This window comes from Microtus pennsylvanicus, chromosome 2 (genome assembly GCF_037038515.1).
Source record: "Microtus pennsylvanicus isolate mMicPen1 chromosome 2, mMicPen1.hap1, whole genome shotgun sequence".
Taxonomy (NCBI): domain Eukaryota; kingdom Metazoa; phylum Chordata; class Mammalia; order Rodentia; family Cricetidae; genus Microtus; species Microtus pennsylvanicus.
The window spans coordinates 13,867,015-13,883,759 of NC_134580.1; the positions used below are offsets into that span (position 1 = coordinate 13,867,015).

A 16,745-nucleotide genomic window follows, 5' to 3' on the forward strand; every position below is an offset into this window, starting at 1 on the left:
CCCACGATCACACAGGTGATATATGTGCCCCAGCCCCACAGCGCTGCCTGTTCTATCCCATCACCTCCACTGTGAGTCCTGATCCCCCTGCCTGTATCTTCTCCATCTTGATTCCAGCCAAGCCACTCTCTGCAGGTCTCCTGGCATCCACCAAACACGCTCCACAGTTCATTCTCTGCTCAGAAACTGGAGCATGTCGAGGAATTTGCCTAAGATCCTTCATGGCATCCATTGTATGTAGTTGTGGCTTTTATTCTATTCTTAAAAAAAATGTGTGTGCTTTATCTGCATGGATGTACGTGCGTTGAATGCATGCCTGGTGGAGGTCAGAAGAGCATGCCAGACCCCCTGGAGTTAGAGGTGCAGACATTGTGAATCTCCATGGATGTGCTCGGAACTAAACCTAGGTCCTCTGAAAAAGCAGCCAGTGCTCTTAGCCACCAAACAATCTCTCCTCTGTGGGATTTTCAAGGGTGGGTACAGCTTCATCTTAGGGTGACAATCCATCCTGACCTCAGATTACCCTCCCCTTGCTCACTTCCCTTAAGCCAAAATGGAATTTTATACCCTTAGCCTGAAAGCTGGGTAAACCTCAGTTTAAGTGCGCTTTCCTCTTCAGCTGCATTAGTCTTTTTTTTTTTATTATGATAACAAACTACTGGAGGCTGGGTAACTTCCTGAAGAAAAGATGTTTGTTGAGCTTCTTACTTGGCGTCTAGCTATGGAACACCAAGGTCAAGAGACTCCATTTGATGATGGCCCTTTGTGCTGGTAGAGTCCTGTTGGGTCTCAGGGTATCACGTGCAGAGATGGAGCATGTATCAACATCTGTGTCTTGTCTTCTGACGCCTCCAGGATGTATGGGGTTCCACTGTAAGGACTGTAATCCCAGCCACCCTCCTCAGACCCCGTCTCTAGGTGTTGTAGTTGGAGAGAGTGCCCACTCTCCTAATACCTCAATACAGATTAAATGTCAACACGTGAAGCCTTGGGGAACACGCACACCATATCCTCACTGTTATAGGAGCTTTGCCTAACACCCCAGGTTGTGTTCCCTCCTTCTTGCTTACAACATTATCCTTATGGTGCTTATAACAGCCTGAAATGTTTGCTTCTGTTCTCCGAATTTGTCTTCCTCTCCATCTAAGAGATTCTACAAAGGCAGGCACTGGGTCTGTCTCATTCGGTGGCTGTCTTGGTCTCCTGGCAAGGTGCCCAGTACACACCAGTTACTCTGTGTCTATTGAGAAAATGGTGATTCCACCAAAACTGGTTCACTTAGGGTGTCTGTTGCTGTGAAGAGATACCATGATCACAGCAACGCTTACTAAGGAATTTAATTGGGGCTGGCTTACCTGGCTTACAGTTCAGAGGTTTAGTCTGTTATTATCATGGTGGGAAGCGTGGTGGCATGCAGACAGGCATGATGCTTGAGAGGTAGCTGAGAATTCTACATCTGAATGGCAGGCAGCAGGAAGAGAGTGGCACTGGGCCTGGCTTGAGTTTCTGAAACCTCAAAGCCCGCCCCAGTGACACACTTCCTCCCACAAGACCACACCTACTCCAACAAGGCCACACTTCCTCATAGTGCCCCTCCCTGTGAGCTTATGGCGGTTGTGTTCATTCAAACCACCACACTGGCTTAGGTTTTTAGTCTTTCAGTGGATCTGACTGCTGGTGCTGTCTCTGTGCAGACCTGAAGAAGAGTGGGCAGGAGTGAAGGACTCTGAAGGACCCTCAGGGCCCCTGTCACTTGTAAAGGGCTGGGGTATGCTCCCCACGGATGGAGGGGAAGACAGTGTGCACTGACCTCTGCCTTGTACAGAGGCAGCAGCTGCCTCGGTGCCTGACCTGAACCTTTCTATCCAGTCCTCTCCGTACGTCCCCCTCCACCACCCAGACCTTGCTCTGATATGTGGGTCCTGGGTTGCCTTCGAGCTGCCTGTCTCCCAGGGTATGCACCAAGCCACATCAGAGGACTCTGAAGAGCTAGTCTTATTGTCAAGTTCCTCCTTGGAACCCTCTCTGGATCTCTTTTCTAGATCAAGAAGTCTAAACCCTTGAAGGGTTTCTGTTTCCAGTGTGATCGGCCCTAGCCTACCCTCTCAGCTGCAGCTCCCCCTCCTTGACTCATGCCCTTTGCTTGTGCCCTGGGCCATAGGGCAGCTTGCCCCTCCGTTCCATTCCTTAAATATGTTGGCTCCTGACCTCAGCCTGAGCTTTGCCTTCTTTCTGCCAACCGCCTTCCTTCTTACATACTTAGCTCAAAAGTAATCTTCTCCATGAAGCCTTTCTTAACACCCCCAGGCCCCAGGCATCCTTCCTCAGAGTATTTACCCTGGTATCTTAAAGTCGACAACTTTTTTTGTTGCACCTGCTAGGTTGGGACTTTTGAATGAAGGGGTCGTGTTTGTAGTTAGTTTGGGCTTTTTGGCCATAAGAAGCCACTCAGTAAATAGGTGGGAAACTTGATAGGATGGGTGGGTGGGAGAATGGGTGAATGGGTGGGTGGATGAATGGATGGATGGATGGATGGATGGATGGATGGATGGATGGATGGATGGGTGGATGGTTGGATGGATGGGTGGGTGGGTGGGTGGATGGATGGATGGATGGGTGGGTGGGTGGATAAAAGAAGAATGGATGGTTGAAAGGATGGGTGGGTGTGTAGGTGGATTGATAGATGGATAGCATTTTCAAGGTTTAGCTCAAATGTGTCTTCAGTGAAACCAGCAAAGGTCTGTAAGGAACTTATTCTTGTTGGAATGGAGGGTCTGAAGGTCTTAGTCTGGCAGTCATCATGGCCGATTATGTAGGCAAAGGGGCACTTTTGTCCTCATGGGCACAGGATTTTGAAGACTGGGTGGGTGTTACAGGGATCTCAGAGGCTATCTAGCAACCTTCCATCCTTCCATGGCTTGCCACAGTCCCCTCCACAGTGTCTTCAAGTCTCTCTACCTCTGCTTGAGCTCCTTTGGGGTGCCCCCACCTCTTTATTTTTAAGACAGTCTTAAGTGCGTGTGTGTGTATGTGTGTGTGTGTGTGAGAGAGAGAGAGAGAGGGAGGGAGGGAGGGAGGGAGGGAGGAGAGAGAGAGAGAGAGAGAGAGAGAGAGAGAGAGAGAGAGAGAGAGAGAGAGAGAGTTGTATGGGTACACAAGAGGCCAGAAGAAATCACTGGGTTCCCCCGAAGATGGAGTTACATGTGGTTTTAAGCCTCCCAACGTGCGTTCTGGTTACTGAGCTCAGGTCCTCTGGAAGAGCAGCAGGCACTCTTATTGAGCCATCTCACCAGCCCACCCCCAATTATGAAAAGCTTCTCTCGGATGTAGAGCATTGTTCCCAGCTCTTGCTGCTGAGAGACCAGATGGTGCAGGAAAAACAAGAGTGGGTCTCTGGGTCTTCTGCCTCCTGCTTCCTGTACACAGACTCTGCCCCTGGCTTTGCTTGCCTCCTCTCAGAGCATCCAGGGCCACCTTGCGGATGCTCTGAAGGGTCTATGAAGTGGCTTAAGAAGCTATGTTTGTATCTAGCTGGTGGGCTGTGAGCATTGCCTTTCCGGTGGGAGGTAGTCAAAGACTCCTTTGGTTCTTGGTTTAAGTGGGAGATTAGGGCTCTTTGGATTTGAATATATCTATGGTTACTAATAGAAAAAGCAACTATGCCTCTAAGACTTATGATTATCTCACTTTGTCAGTGTGGTAAATCAAGTACCCAAGGAGAAAAGCTAATTTGTCGGTATTGTGAGGATGCATGGCACTCACAGTGGGCCCAATGCTTTCCCGAGACCCTACTTCCAATTAAGATAATTTGCTTGTTCAATCTCACTGCAGCTGTGGGAATCAAACTCTATTCATTTCCCTACTAGGTGAGCAGGTTACAGAATCACACAGTTTAGGTAAATTGCCCCAAACCCTACTGCTGGTGTCTACCTGGACCAGCATTGGGGCTTATAGCCTGGTCTAGGGTCTGTCTTGAGCTGTACCACCTAGGATGAAGAAGGAACATTCTTGGAATTGGATGGCTCTGAAGGTTTGTCCCCATTCCACAGTTCCCAAGAGTGAGAGCAAGATACTGTGTCAGCAAAAGGAGGAGGCACTGCACAGTGGGACAGAGCACAGCAAGAGGCTGGAGAGATGGCTCAGGGTTAAGAGCACTGGTCGCTCTTCCAGAGCACCCGTGTGGCAGCTCACAACAAGCTGTAACTCTAGTCCCTGAGAATCTGACGTCCCCTTATGACCTCCTTAGCCACAGCTTGCATGCAGTGGACATACATACATGCAGGCAAAACAAACATAAATTAAGAAGGGAGGAAATTTTAAAAATGCAGAAGTATGTGCAGAATGGACCGTCTGAGAAATGCAGGCCGAGTTTTTGAAGTTCTCTGGATCCTACCCCCAAAACACTCAGAAAGACTGGGCAGGAAGATGAAAAATCCATGGAAAATAGTCACCACGAAACAAAGTAACAAGGCATCTCCACATACTCCCCAAATATAAGTCAGGGCCTCTGTGTGGGGGTGGTATCTGTGGAAAATGACTGAGAAAATACTGGGGAATCCCGAATAGCCCCTGGACACCCCTGGAAAGAGTGGTAGGTTAATTGAGAGCTCAGAGTACCTGAGGGCTGCCTCTTGCTCCCCACCCCAGTGGGCGAGGTGTGTGGGAACCCACGATGGGTCTGGATTAGGCTGGAGCCTAGGGACTGAGCTGCCAAGGCTTTCCTTAGTGGCAGGGTCTCTCTCTAGGGAGAGCTTGTGGAAACAGAATAGAGAATTGACAGAGACCGCAGACACTGCTGAAGAGGAAGGTCCCAGACTGTGTCGAGGCATGTCAGAGAGGGAACCTCAGAGGCAGCAGACTAGGGGGCTCCAGGAGGTCAGTTACGTGGCTACGGAGTGTACCAACTTTAAAATGCCAGGAAAGTGAGTTCCTCGTGTAGACGACCAACCCAAAAGCATCAGGGTCAGAGTCCATTTACTAGTTTCCGTAGCAGAGGCCCGTGAGCTAGGTGGCTTATAGTAGGTGTCTGTTATTTCCTACATATGTCTTCCCCACGCTCTGCTCCATCAGAAGTGGGGCACCTTTTTCCTGGAGGGGAATGGCTGTGTACAGCCTTCAGTGACTTGCTTGCTCACTTCAGCATGCCTCGGTTTATACTAATAACCCTCCAGCTCTTCCTGCACCATCATCACACAAATCCAAAACAATTATCATCCAGGACTACTTGCCTAAGTGTGACAGAACCCACAGTGAGCTGGGCCTCTCACATCAATCATTAATCAAGAATATGCCCCACGGAGTTGCCACCTTGCCAATATAATGGAGGCATTTTCTCAGTTGAGAGTCTGTCTTCCCAGGTGACTCTAGCTAGTGACACGTTGACAAAAGCTACCTAGGATGGTGGGTGTAGGCCCTGAGCACCAACAGCTGTAGGTATCCCAGAAGGACCAGAAACCTCATGGCCTGATGGGAGACCCTCTACCTGTGCCATCTTACCAGCGAGGCTGGGCCTGTGCAGAATGCAGCGGCTGGTGTGAGGAAGCTTCAGAGGACAGAGACGTACTCTGAACCACACCAGAAGGATGCAGCCAGCCGACTCCTGACTGTGGGACTCCGTGGCTGCCGTGCACTAGATTCCTTCCCTGATCGTGTGGGAAATGAAAGGATGGGGCAAAAACTGTCAGTCAAAAGGGACTTAAGAACAGCCATAACTTCCTCATGGGCAAGTCCACGATTGGCTAGAAATATACACTGTGGGAAGGAGCTGTAATGAAACCTAGCAGATGCCTGCTGTGCACCCAGGTTAGGGTAGCTATAGGGTAAAAGAGGGTTGATATTAGTCTGGTTTACATGAGGTGGCCTCAGGCAGTTGGCCATGGTTTCTTTATGTGAATAGTTTGTTTGTTTGTTTGTTTTTTTGAGAAAGGGTCTCACTCTATAGGTCAGACTGGCCTTGAACTTATAATCCTTCTGCCTCAACCCCCTGGTATAGTTGATACTTATAAAAATGTTTCAATAATAACTCATTGAACTTGACCTTCATTTGTATTGTGCTCATATCTTTTTATTTCATTATTTCATGGATATGTATGTCTGTGCACACATGTGTACACATGTGTCTTGTGGAGGCAGACGACAACTTTGGGTGTTGTTCCCCAACACTGGCCACCTTCTTTTTTTCTAAGTTTTAATTGAATTTTACATATAGAAGAAGGTGTTGGATCCCTTCGTTCTGGTGTTATAGATGACTGTGACCAGCTGCTTTGTGGATTGTCTGAAAGAGCAAACAGTGCTCTTAACCGACGAGCCATCTCTCCAACCTTGTGTTTTATTTCATGGTGAAGTCCTTAAGAACAGTCTATCACAGAGCCTTCCACGGGGGATTACAGTAAATGCTAGCCTTTTCCTTCCCATCACTTGGGGATATGGATTCAAATTTTCTGTGATGGACAGTGAGTTCTGCAGTTTGTATACCCCACCCCAAACCCTGCTAGCTACCCAGATGTTGGTTTTCAGGATGAAGGACCCTGACACCCTTGTTCACTTTGGCGTCCATGGCACCTGGTACCCTTAGCCACTCAATACTGAGAAGTGAACATGTTCTTCAGTGGTAGACTGATGCCCACTTGGTGCTGTTGGCAAATTCCAAGCCTTGGACGTTAGCAGCTAGGCCAAATCATGTCTGTATTTCATACGAAGGACCATGCATAAATCCGTACACCACAGTCTGGCCCTGCCTCTGGGCCACCCATTACTTGTCCCAGGCTCCTTATCCCCATGAGAGCTGTGGTCCTAGCTTTGCCATCAACTTCCCTGGGCTGTTTCCCTGCAGTTTCCGCCAAGAGAAGACAGACACTGTCCGCTGCATCAAGTCCTGCCGCCCCACCGATGAAGCCTGCATGCGAGACCCTGTGCACACCGTCTCCCACACAGTCATCTCGCTGCCCACCTTCCGAGAGTTCAGCCGTCCCGAGGGTGAGTAGACCAAGATGGAGGTCCTGGGACCTGCTTCAGAACCTCCTTCTGATGGAGCAGAGGGCCTGGCCTGCAGGAGCCCTTCCTTGTAGGATGAGGTGGGGGTGACGATGCACGCCTTTCCCACCAGGGTTCCTCGGCTGCACAGCCTTTCTCTCTCTCGTAGGCAGTCCTTCTGGTGGGTGACACTCGTTCTGTAAATAGCATTCAGTGTTGATTTGAGGCTGGGCACTGGGGGGTTGAGGAGAGCTTCCTGAGGGAAGAGGATTAGAGGTGATTGGCCAGAGTGGGAGGAGGAAAGCAGGAACTTGCCCGCAGATCTCAACTGGCAAGGGCTGGAGGTGAGTGGGGTAGTGTGGGCATTGAGGACCAGGACACTCCGATGGATTTGGAAGGATGAGCAGGAGGGTAGACCCGAAGCTGAGGCTTTTCACCCCAAGGCTCGGAGAACCTCTGAGAGGTCCTAATAGGTGAGGTTGGTGTGTCAAAACTTCCTGGAGAACGGGGCAGATGGATAGAGTAGCCGGACTGGAAATAATGACCCCGGGAGTAACGACAACTGTGTCCTTCCTGCTTCTCCACGGACATGGCAGCCGCCCTCACATTCCTGAGTCAGACGTGGGCTGCACGCTCCTAGGTGAACCACTCTTCCTGTCACACACTGGGGGGTGTGTGTAGCTGTGGGCTTCTCTGGTCCCCAGTCAACTTCTTTCTTATGCATGGAGTTTTCCTCCCTGACTCACTGTTGACTAAGTCTGTTAGCGGCCCTCCAGTGAGCTTGTGTGCCAGACTCTGAGAACATAACTTAAGAAAGGCCTTCCCTCTCCAGGAAAATGTGTGACCGAGTCATCTAGAGTGACCCCTGGGCCAGCACTGATAGTCACACAGGATCACTAGGCAGCAGTAGTGTGGGAGACCCAACAAGGCCAGCGATGTCCTGGGGGGAAATGCACAGCCCCTACTTCCTTTCCATTGGCTCATTCTTCCAGAGAAGTCGTCACAGCTGATGTCTGCCTTGTGGAAAGTGGGGTTTCCACAAACCTACACACGGGGCTAGAGAGATGGCTCAGTGGTTAAAAGCACTGGCTGGTCTTCCCAAAGACCTGGGTTCATTCTCAGCACCCACGTGACCATTTACAACAGTCTAGAACTCCAGTTCCAGGGGATCTGACACCTTCACACCAATGCACATAAAATAAATTTAAATAATTATTTTTTTTTTAAAAAAATCTCCACACATCTTTCTTTCCCAAGTCTCCAGCAGCCATTTTTTTTTTAAACCGGACTCGCTGAACATAGCGGACAATGAGGACTACTGAGAACTCATGAACAATGGCAATGGGTTTTTGATCCTACTGCACGTACTGGCTTTGTGGGAGCCTAGGCAGTTTGGAAGCTCACCTTACTAGAGCTGGATGGAGGTGGGTGGTCCTTGGACTTCCCACAGAGCAGGGAACCCTGATTGCTCTTTGGGCTGACAAGGGAGGGGGATTTGATTGGGGGAGGGAAATGGGAGGCAGTGGCAGGGAAGAAACAGAAATCTTTAATAAATAAATAAATTAATTAATTAATTTTAAAAAAACCAAAACCATTTTTATGGTGCTCTTCTGCCCTGTACTGATGTAGGAGTCGGTTACCCACACGAGTGCAACCAAAACCAAAATGTCGTGGGTTCAGGGTATGGAGAGCGCTAACAGGACCCTCAGTAGACATCAGCTGGCTTCTTTTCTATAGACAGGGAAGCCTCCCCAAGATTACCCTGAGCCAGGCTGGCATCTGAGCGGTGGCTCCAAGGCTAAGGCAGCTTGGGTTGCTTCACGGTGAGGGGCTCTGGGACATGGCTCAGACACCACTGCCCAGATGAGCCCACACTGCTGACTGGCACCATGACCTCAGGGCAGATAAAAACAAAATGTCATTTTTTTTTCTGTCTCAAGGCATCAGTTTCCCCTCTGATAGAACAAAGCTAGGCTACGGCGTGATGGTCAGCACTCTCTAGCCTTCCACTCAGAGGGTCGGTGATGTCAGTAACGTCACCTTAGGAATGACCCCTCATCACGATAGGGGTGGGACAAGTCTCTGGGGAGGGAAGGGGTGGACCAGCACTACCACCATCCCATGCCACCCTCTCGCTTGCTGCAGAGATCATCTTTCTGAGGGCTGTCACACCGCTGTACCCTGCCAACCAGGCCGACATCATCTTCGATATCACAGAAGGGAACCTGCGGGACTCCTTTGATATTATCAAACGCCACGAAGACAGCATGACTGTGGGTAAGTGCCCCTCCACAGAGCCCAAAACACTGGCTGAGGCCATGCGATCTGGACAGGGACCACCTTTCTGCACCCTCTCTACTCCCATCAGCACCCCCTTCCCGAGTCCAATTCTGCCTGGCCTCCAGGTTCTAGCCAGCAGCCACCTACTCTAGTCTAAGGAGCTCAGCACTAAAGTCTTCTGGGAATCCACCCTGGCCATGCCACTGACTCTACTGTAAACCTTGTCTGCCTCAGTCTCCCCACTTACAAAATGGGTAGATTAAGTAGATCCTGCATCTCAGAATTGAATTTCAAAGGTTTTTTTTTTAAATTTTTTGAGTATGCCAGGGCCAGTCAGCATGCCCTGGTCATTGGGAGCTGGTCTGTCTGACTGTCTGCTATTTCCATGGTGCTGTGAGAAGACATGCAAACTGGGCTTCGGAGGACCCCGCCCCCTCAATCTAGTCTAGCATGGACTTAGCATGCAGTTTCAAGCCACTTGACTTAGCATGCAGTTTCAAGCCACTTGACTTAGCATGCAGTTTCAAGCCACTTGCCATCCCTTCCCCGTGTCATCGGGTAGGAACCCTGGCCGCCACTGCCCAGCCTTTCGTTGTGGAGCCTGCTGGTCTTGCTCCCAGCATGGCCAGTGTCTCTGAAGGACCCATCTGTGTTGGTGGCACCTGGGTTTGGTGACGAGGAAGTGACACTGGGACAGTTGCCGGCGAACTCCCGGAGGGGAGATGTGAAGGAAACCAGGAGGCCACACTCGCTCTGTAGAGGAGGCTGTGGTTCCTGTTGCTATCTGTGCGCCTTAACTACAACCTGCTCACCTGGAAAGCCCTTTAGACTCACTCCACCCTGTGACCTTTGTCACGGTAGCTCATCTGATTTTAAGTAGTTTTTATTCGTAGAGAGTGAAAACAGTCACATCTACCATTTCTGAATTAGATTTACACTCTGAATATTTTAAAGTAAAATACTGCACGGCAGTCCCTGCTCTCCCCCGGGCCTCAGTTTCCCTTGTCTTCTAGACTCACACTTCGGAGCCTGTGAGGTCTGGGTCAGAGCAGAGCCTTTGCTGACTTGGCCCCCAGGTGGCGCTGTTGGATCTCGGAACCTCCATCCCTGCTATCCACCAACTCTGACAGTTGTTAAGCTGGCAGCTAGAGAAAGGGAATCGTTACTCTCCTGTTGCCAAAGAGCCATTTATAGCAACTTTACAAGCTCTTAAATGGGTTTGCATGTTGTAAACACGACTGAGTCATTTGGGGGCTCACCACCCCCGGCTGCCTCCTCCGCTGTTTGGCAGCAAGGATAATTAGTTAATTACAATTAATGGTTCAGCAGCCCTCACTGAGATTCCGAGGAGAGGGCACACAGCCCGGCTACCAGCCATCATAAGCCTCACCTTAGCTATGGATGAGGGAGGTGCAGTAGGGGGTGGTGTTAGAGCTTGGTCCTGTGGGTGACAGGGAGCACCCTGGCACTGGCCTTGCAGAAGCCCCCTAGTGCCTGCCCTGTGGGTGACACAGTCCAGGCTGCTGTGACCACAACCCCAGGACCTGCCAGTCTATTTGCTCTCTTTTACTTTCTGAACGCTTGAGTTATTGGCTCTGGCTGGCCCTTATTCATAGAGGTAGATGCTGCCCCTAGCCTCGTGTGCGCACACACACGTACACACACGCACACATACACTACACACACCACACACACCACACACACCATACACACCACACACACAACACCGCACACACACACACCACACACACATATACCACAACACACACCCAGCGCACACACACAGCACACACACCACAAACACACACACATACATATCACACACCACAGCACACACACACAGTACACACACCACAACACACACACACACATACATACACACACCACACCTTCCTGCCTTTCTCCCAGAGATGAGCACTGCCCCATCTATAGACTGAGACAGTGTGCCTGCACCAAGCTGGCCCTCGCCATTTTCATATCTTCTATTCTCAGCTAAATCTGTCCTGGAGTGGTCAAAGCTGGGAAGCTGGGCAGAAGTGCGTCTGATGCCACCAGTGCCCATGGTGGGCTACAGTGGCACCCCAGAAAGAACAACCCTGGCTGGGTCTACTTTTTGGCTTCCCATCTGCTAGGTCAGAAAACTGATTGTGTTAGAACGAGGAGGTCTCATTTTTTCCAACCACTTCCACAAAAGGAGAAATAAGGGCCACTGGGGGGTGAGGGTGCCGGTCTTTACTTAGTGCCCTGGGGACACTGCTGGCCATGAAATAGCCCCAGGTGTTTGATGGGTGACCACAGGTAACCTTCAGACTGTGGGCGGCCTGGGAGTGGAATGCATCAGAGGCCACGGAGAATGAGCATTCCCTCCACTGTGCTTGGTCATGGGTGCACTGATCTTTGGAATTCTAGACTTGGGCAGCATGGGGGTGGACCCCCAGCCCTAGGAAATTCCTGGGGCTCATCTCCCTGCTTACCAAGTGTCCCCGCCTTTTCCACTTCCCAGCCAGTTTGCAGGGTGTTCCTTCTGCTACACACATCGCCTCTGAGATGGAGAAGGACACCAACTAGGGCAGGTCACACTGAGTGGGGACCAAGACTGTGTTTGTGCTTGTGCTCTGGTCTCAGACTCCTTCCCTGGACTCGGTTCTCAGTCCGGACATTTTCTCTGATCTTGCTTGTAGCCTTATTTTTCTCCCCTTTTCTGCCCAGAAACATCTCTGGGTACCTGGGGATGTCCCCCCAGAAGCTACCCTGTACGTGGCTCCAGACCTGACCGCTGGGGGATGGAATTTTCTCTTGAGTCTTGGCCCAGCATGTAGCAACCCTGGGAAGGGCTTTAGCCCTCATGGCTTCTTGCCACCGCTGCACACTCTCGCCCCCGCATTCTTGTTCAGTCCTTGCAAACATGACTACTGGGAATAAGACAGGAAGCCTTGGGCAATGGAGGGAACGGAGTCAGATGACCTCGTCAGACTGTGCAGCAGCCAAACCCGGGGCCAGGTGTGTCTTCTGATTTATGTGGGACAGTGCAGGACTCACGTCAGGCCCTGCCTTAAACAGTAACCCTAAGGCTTGGCCAGCAACAAGAGCGTGGTTCCAGGCTATGCAGGCCTGCTGTCCGCTGCTCCCTTCCAGACCCAGGAAGCTCCTGTGTCCCTGACAAGAGGCATGGGCCTGTATATGACCATGCAAGGGCACCTGCCTGCTCACTGGGCTTGCTGATTTCCTACCTGTTTAAACCACAGCCTGTGTGGGCACTTCCTATGGAAGGCTTCCTTAGAGAGGCAAGGCCCAAACAGTCTTCTTACATATGCAGGAGCCTCACAGTCGGTGAGCCTGCAACACACCAGAAGCTAACATTCAGTCCCTGGAATGTAGGGAAATTATCTCTACTCAGGGACTGGGGGGCAAGTGCCGGAGAGGGTCACCTGGCAATGGAGACCAGGGCTCACATGAGCCTAGGCTTCCCCAGAGCTGGAGTGCATAGGTGCACAGTGCTGGCCTAGAGAAAGTTCTCCAAGTTTAGAAGTCCCAGAAAAATAACCAGCAGATGAACCCTTGAGCCCCTGTGACTGTGGTATTCAGGCCCTTGAAAGTGACAAGACAGTGAAGTGCCTGAGTGAGCAGAGGGAAAAAAAAACCTAAAAGGGCCAGGCTTCCTCTAATGTAGTCTTTGGGTCTTAGGGGATCAGAGAGATGCTGCCCAGGGCAGAGCTGATGCCTCTCCAAAGCCCCTTTGCATTCCTCTCTCTCCAGCTGTCAGTGAGACATGAAGAATGCTTCTCCAGCCTGTGGAGAAATGCTCTGTTTAATGCCTGGGGCATGCTCAGGCCACCACAGAGCCTTCCTCTCCTGCTTCGGGTTCACGCTTCACTCTGCAGAGCCCAGGCTGCAGGCAGGGTGCTTCGAGAAACTGAGCAATGACTAATGGGGAACCCTAGCCACAAGTGTGAGCTACACTCACTGCCAGCCTGAGTCCCCAGGCCTCTGGGATTTAGTGGGTACCTGAGTCCCCAGGCCTCTGGGATTTAGTGGGTACCTGAGCCCCAGGCCTCCCCTCCACCCTGCTCCTCTGTTTTGCTAGAAGTGGGGAAAAAAACAATCTGTCTAGAATGAGGGTTGGCTTGGCCAAAATTTTTACTAAGACTTCACCAAAGCCAAGAGGAGACGAGAACACTCAGCTGATATGATTTGGGGGGGGGGGGCTAATTGTTCTTGGCATCCTGACCCTGTACCCCATCATCCTTTGCAGTATCCTTAGAAACTATGAAAATCTCCTTATATTTGTCTGCATGACAGCTGTGCTGGTACAGACGGGGGTACCACAACTGGCTGGTGTAGCTGGGAGGTGTTTGAGGACCCTGTCAGACCCACAGCTGTCCCACCCTACTCTCAAGAGGCCACCATGAAGCCCATTTCTTGCTAGTATGTACCGAGTGGTGTCTGTCCCACTGGGATCTGCCAGCAGCAGCTAGGTCTCGGTCCCATTAAATAGTCATGGGATTCTGGAGCCAAGCTGATGTTGAGGAATAAGACCTTCTCAGATCCTTGTGACCAAGAGATGAGGTTCACCTGGAGTGAGACAAGGTTCTGGAGCACCCATTCCAATTCTCTACCTGCCTGGTAGGCAGGTGTCTCTGTTCTGTCAAGTGCTATACCAGGGCTCGTGTGGACAATCAGCATCACGTCCTTCTGCCACCATCTGCCCATGAACCGGCAGGCCAGGCCTTCCAGGGTGGGGAACTCAGGTGGACACTGAGGTCACTTGTGATCCAGAGAGGTTATTTGAAAGCTGAGCAGAACCCTCCCAGCTGGAAACAGCTCTGCGGAAAAATTGCTGTGACCTCTATACTTCATGCTCATTTCTGGGCAAGTCCCAAGGACTCTCTCTCTCTCTGTGTCTCTCTCTCTGTCTCTCTCTGTCTCTGTCTCTCTCTGTCTCTCTCTGTCTCTCTCTCTCTCTCTGTGTGTGTGTGTGTGTGTGTGTGTGTGTGTGTGTGTGTGTGTAGAGGACCGAGAGCAGCTGTGGATGTTTATGGGGGATAATGGGCTGAGTGTGTGGATGCACGTGATTTTGTGATATTTGAATTATGATTGGTTCCCTGCACCGGCTTGCAGAAGGCATGCTATATCAAAGTATAACATCAGAGCCAGGCCTCTTGCCCCTAGTAGTAGCCACCTTAGGAGCAGGAACAGGGTTAGGGAACTCTGCCAAGTTTTTTCTGGAGTTACCTGGTGCTGATGCTGCTGTCACCCAGCTTGTGCCTTGAGCCTCTTCATGAGTTGCAGATGCAGCCTTGAGGACAACGGCCACTCAGTCTGGCATAGCTATTAACAGAGAAAGAATGAGAAGAGCCCACCTGCGACTTTTGGCCAGCTGACAGTCAGGCTTGTAGGCCTGTTTTCTGTTGTCCTTAAACTCCTCAGTCCCTAGATGGCTTTGGGGTCACAGTTTCTCGGTACCCCTAAAAGAAGGGTGGCCTCCTCAGCTCCAGGCGCAGGAGTGGCTGGGTAAGCCCCACGCAATTGGGAAAGCTGGAATGCAAGAAGGAATGAAAGACGGGCTGGCTCGCCTTGGGCACCGTTGCTGTGTTAGGTTAGGAAAGAGATATTCTGATTACAGAGTCCCTTCAGGGTGACCCAGAAAGGGACTTGTGAGAGAGGCCTTCACATGCCAGGTACACCGAGGCCTGCAAAAATCCAGTGATGGTTCAGGTGCTGCGAGTTCAGGATCTCTAGTGTGGGATCTGAGCATGGCTGCAAATGCTGGACCCACCCGGGCTGAAAACAGAGCCAGGTTCCTGATCAGGTGGGACACAGGAAGCAGCTCAGCTAAGCCCAGGAAAGAGCAGCGCAGGTGATTCCTTCCAGACCCCAGAGGGGAGATGGCATGTCATGGGAACAGCAGTGGGGCAGGGCCACCGACACACACCTTTCACTGACTTACAGAGTAGGTTAGAGAGTTATGTGGGCCAGAGCTGAGGTCCATGGCGGCAGATGGTAGGAAAGTGCAGAACAAGCAGACGTGAACACCGCGGCGTCACTGTGTGACTCAAGGGTCATGAACAAGCAGACGTGAACACCACGGCGTCACTGTATGACTCAAGGGTCATTGCTGAGACCTCTCTGCACAGTGCATGTAGCCTGCCTTCTGGGAGATGTCTCTAGGAGGAGAACCACCCACATGGCCCACACTGAGACTCAGGAGGAGCACAGAACTGGAACCTGTGTCCAAGGATCTGAGCCCTGCTGGTGAGAGATGGTCCAGCCACTGTTCAGAACAGACGCTGATGTTTAACATAAAAAGTGTTCCGTGTTCCCGACATCACCTGAGCATGCGCGCATCACCCGCCTCATATAATACTCTCACACCCCATCTTTTTATTTATTGCTATTATTGTTTTGAACTAGAAGCTCGCTTTGACGCCCAGGCTGGCCTGGAACTTGTGACAGTCCTTCGGCCTTAGCCTCCCAAGCGCTAAGATTATAGACGGCCGCTGTTCCCTGATCCTATTCCCCCTCTTAAAGGTCACAAATATTTTTCATTTTGAACCAGGATTTAAAGTCTCATCTGTGAGACTTCTGCGCATTGAGCACAGGGTTCATCAACTAACCATTACTATTTGAAAAATACCAAATAGAAGGCTCCTTTTTAAGGTCACTTGCAATCAATTCCAAGAGGCCCTGATAAGAAGCTAATCTGAGCCGGGCGGTGGTGACGTACACCCTTAATCCCAGTACTTGGGAGGCAGAGGCAGGCAGATCTCTGTGAGTTCGAGACCAGCCTGGTGTACAAGAGCTAGTTCCAGGACAGGCTCCGAAGCTACAGAGAAACCCGACTCTGGGCTTGATTTGGCGATCTCTGCTTCTAGTTTTGTAGCTTCGTGCTGATCACACAACCTCTCTGGACCTCTCGTCTCCGTTCTCTTTAAGTAGTTCCTGCCCATTGGGACCATAAGGATCAAGGTGGTGTGCATATTTAAACACAAGGTTAGAGCAGTCTGCCTGCATGGGCCGTTAAGACAAATAAGCCCCTTGGGAGAAGCAGTTTGGACCTCTCTGGTGAGAGCTCAGAGCACCCTTAGGTGGCAATACGCAAGGGTTTCATGGGGCAGGGCAGGGCTGTTCACTCCAGTTCACTTCGCTGCCTGGGAACTGTTTAACAGGCATGTCCGATAGCCTGGGCCAGTGAGTCTGGTCCGGCTTAAAGAAAAGTGGAGGACATGCCACCCATGTCCTGCCGGTCTTGGTTTCTCTCACTCATGCCGAAAGGGCAGATGTGACCCTACCCTGTGCCAGGCCCTACACTGATCCCTGGGAAGCAGCGACATATGTGAGTCGCTCGCCTGCCTTCAGAATGCTGCCTGGCAGCTTCCCTAGCATGCTTCCATCGCGTTGCCATAGCTGAAAGTACCTGTTCTTCAGGAGTTGGCTGCATATCTCAAGAGGGTGAGAGTAGTATGTGACAAGACAGCCATGGGCAGTTGAACGTG

General features: G+C 51.0%; 1 protein-coding gene across 1 annotated transcript in view; it reads left to right on the forward strand.

The window, feature by feature from the left end:
• Fbln1 (fibulin 1) overlaps nucleotides 1-16,745 on the forward strand; it is a 72,755-nt gene that overhangs the window by 42,184 nt on the left and 13,826 nt on the right. The window contains exons 15-16 of the mRNA XM_075960241.1: nucleotides 6,833-6,975; nucleotides 9,118-9,249. Of these exons, the coding sequence (XP_075816356.1) occupies nucleotides 6,833-6,975; nucleotides 9,118-9,249 (275 nt within the window). The remainder of the gene's footprint in view (nucleotides 1-6,832; nucleotides 6,976-9,117; nucleotides 9,250-16,745) is intronic.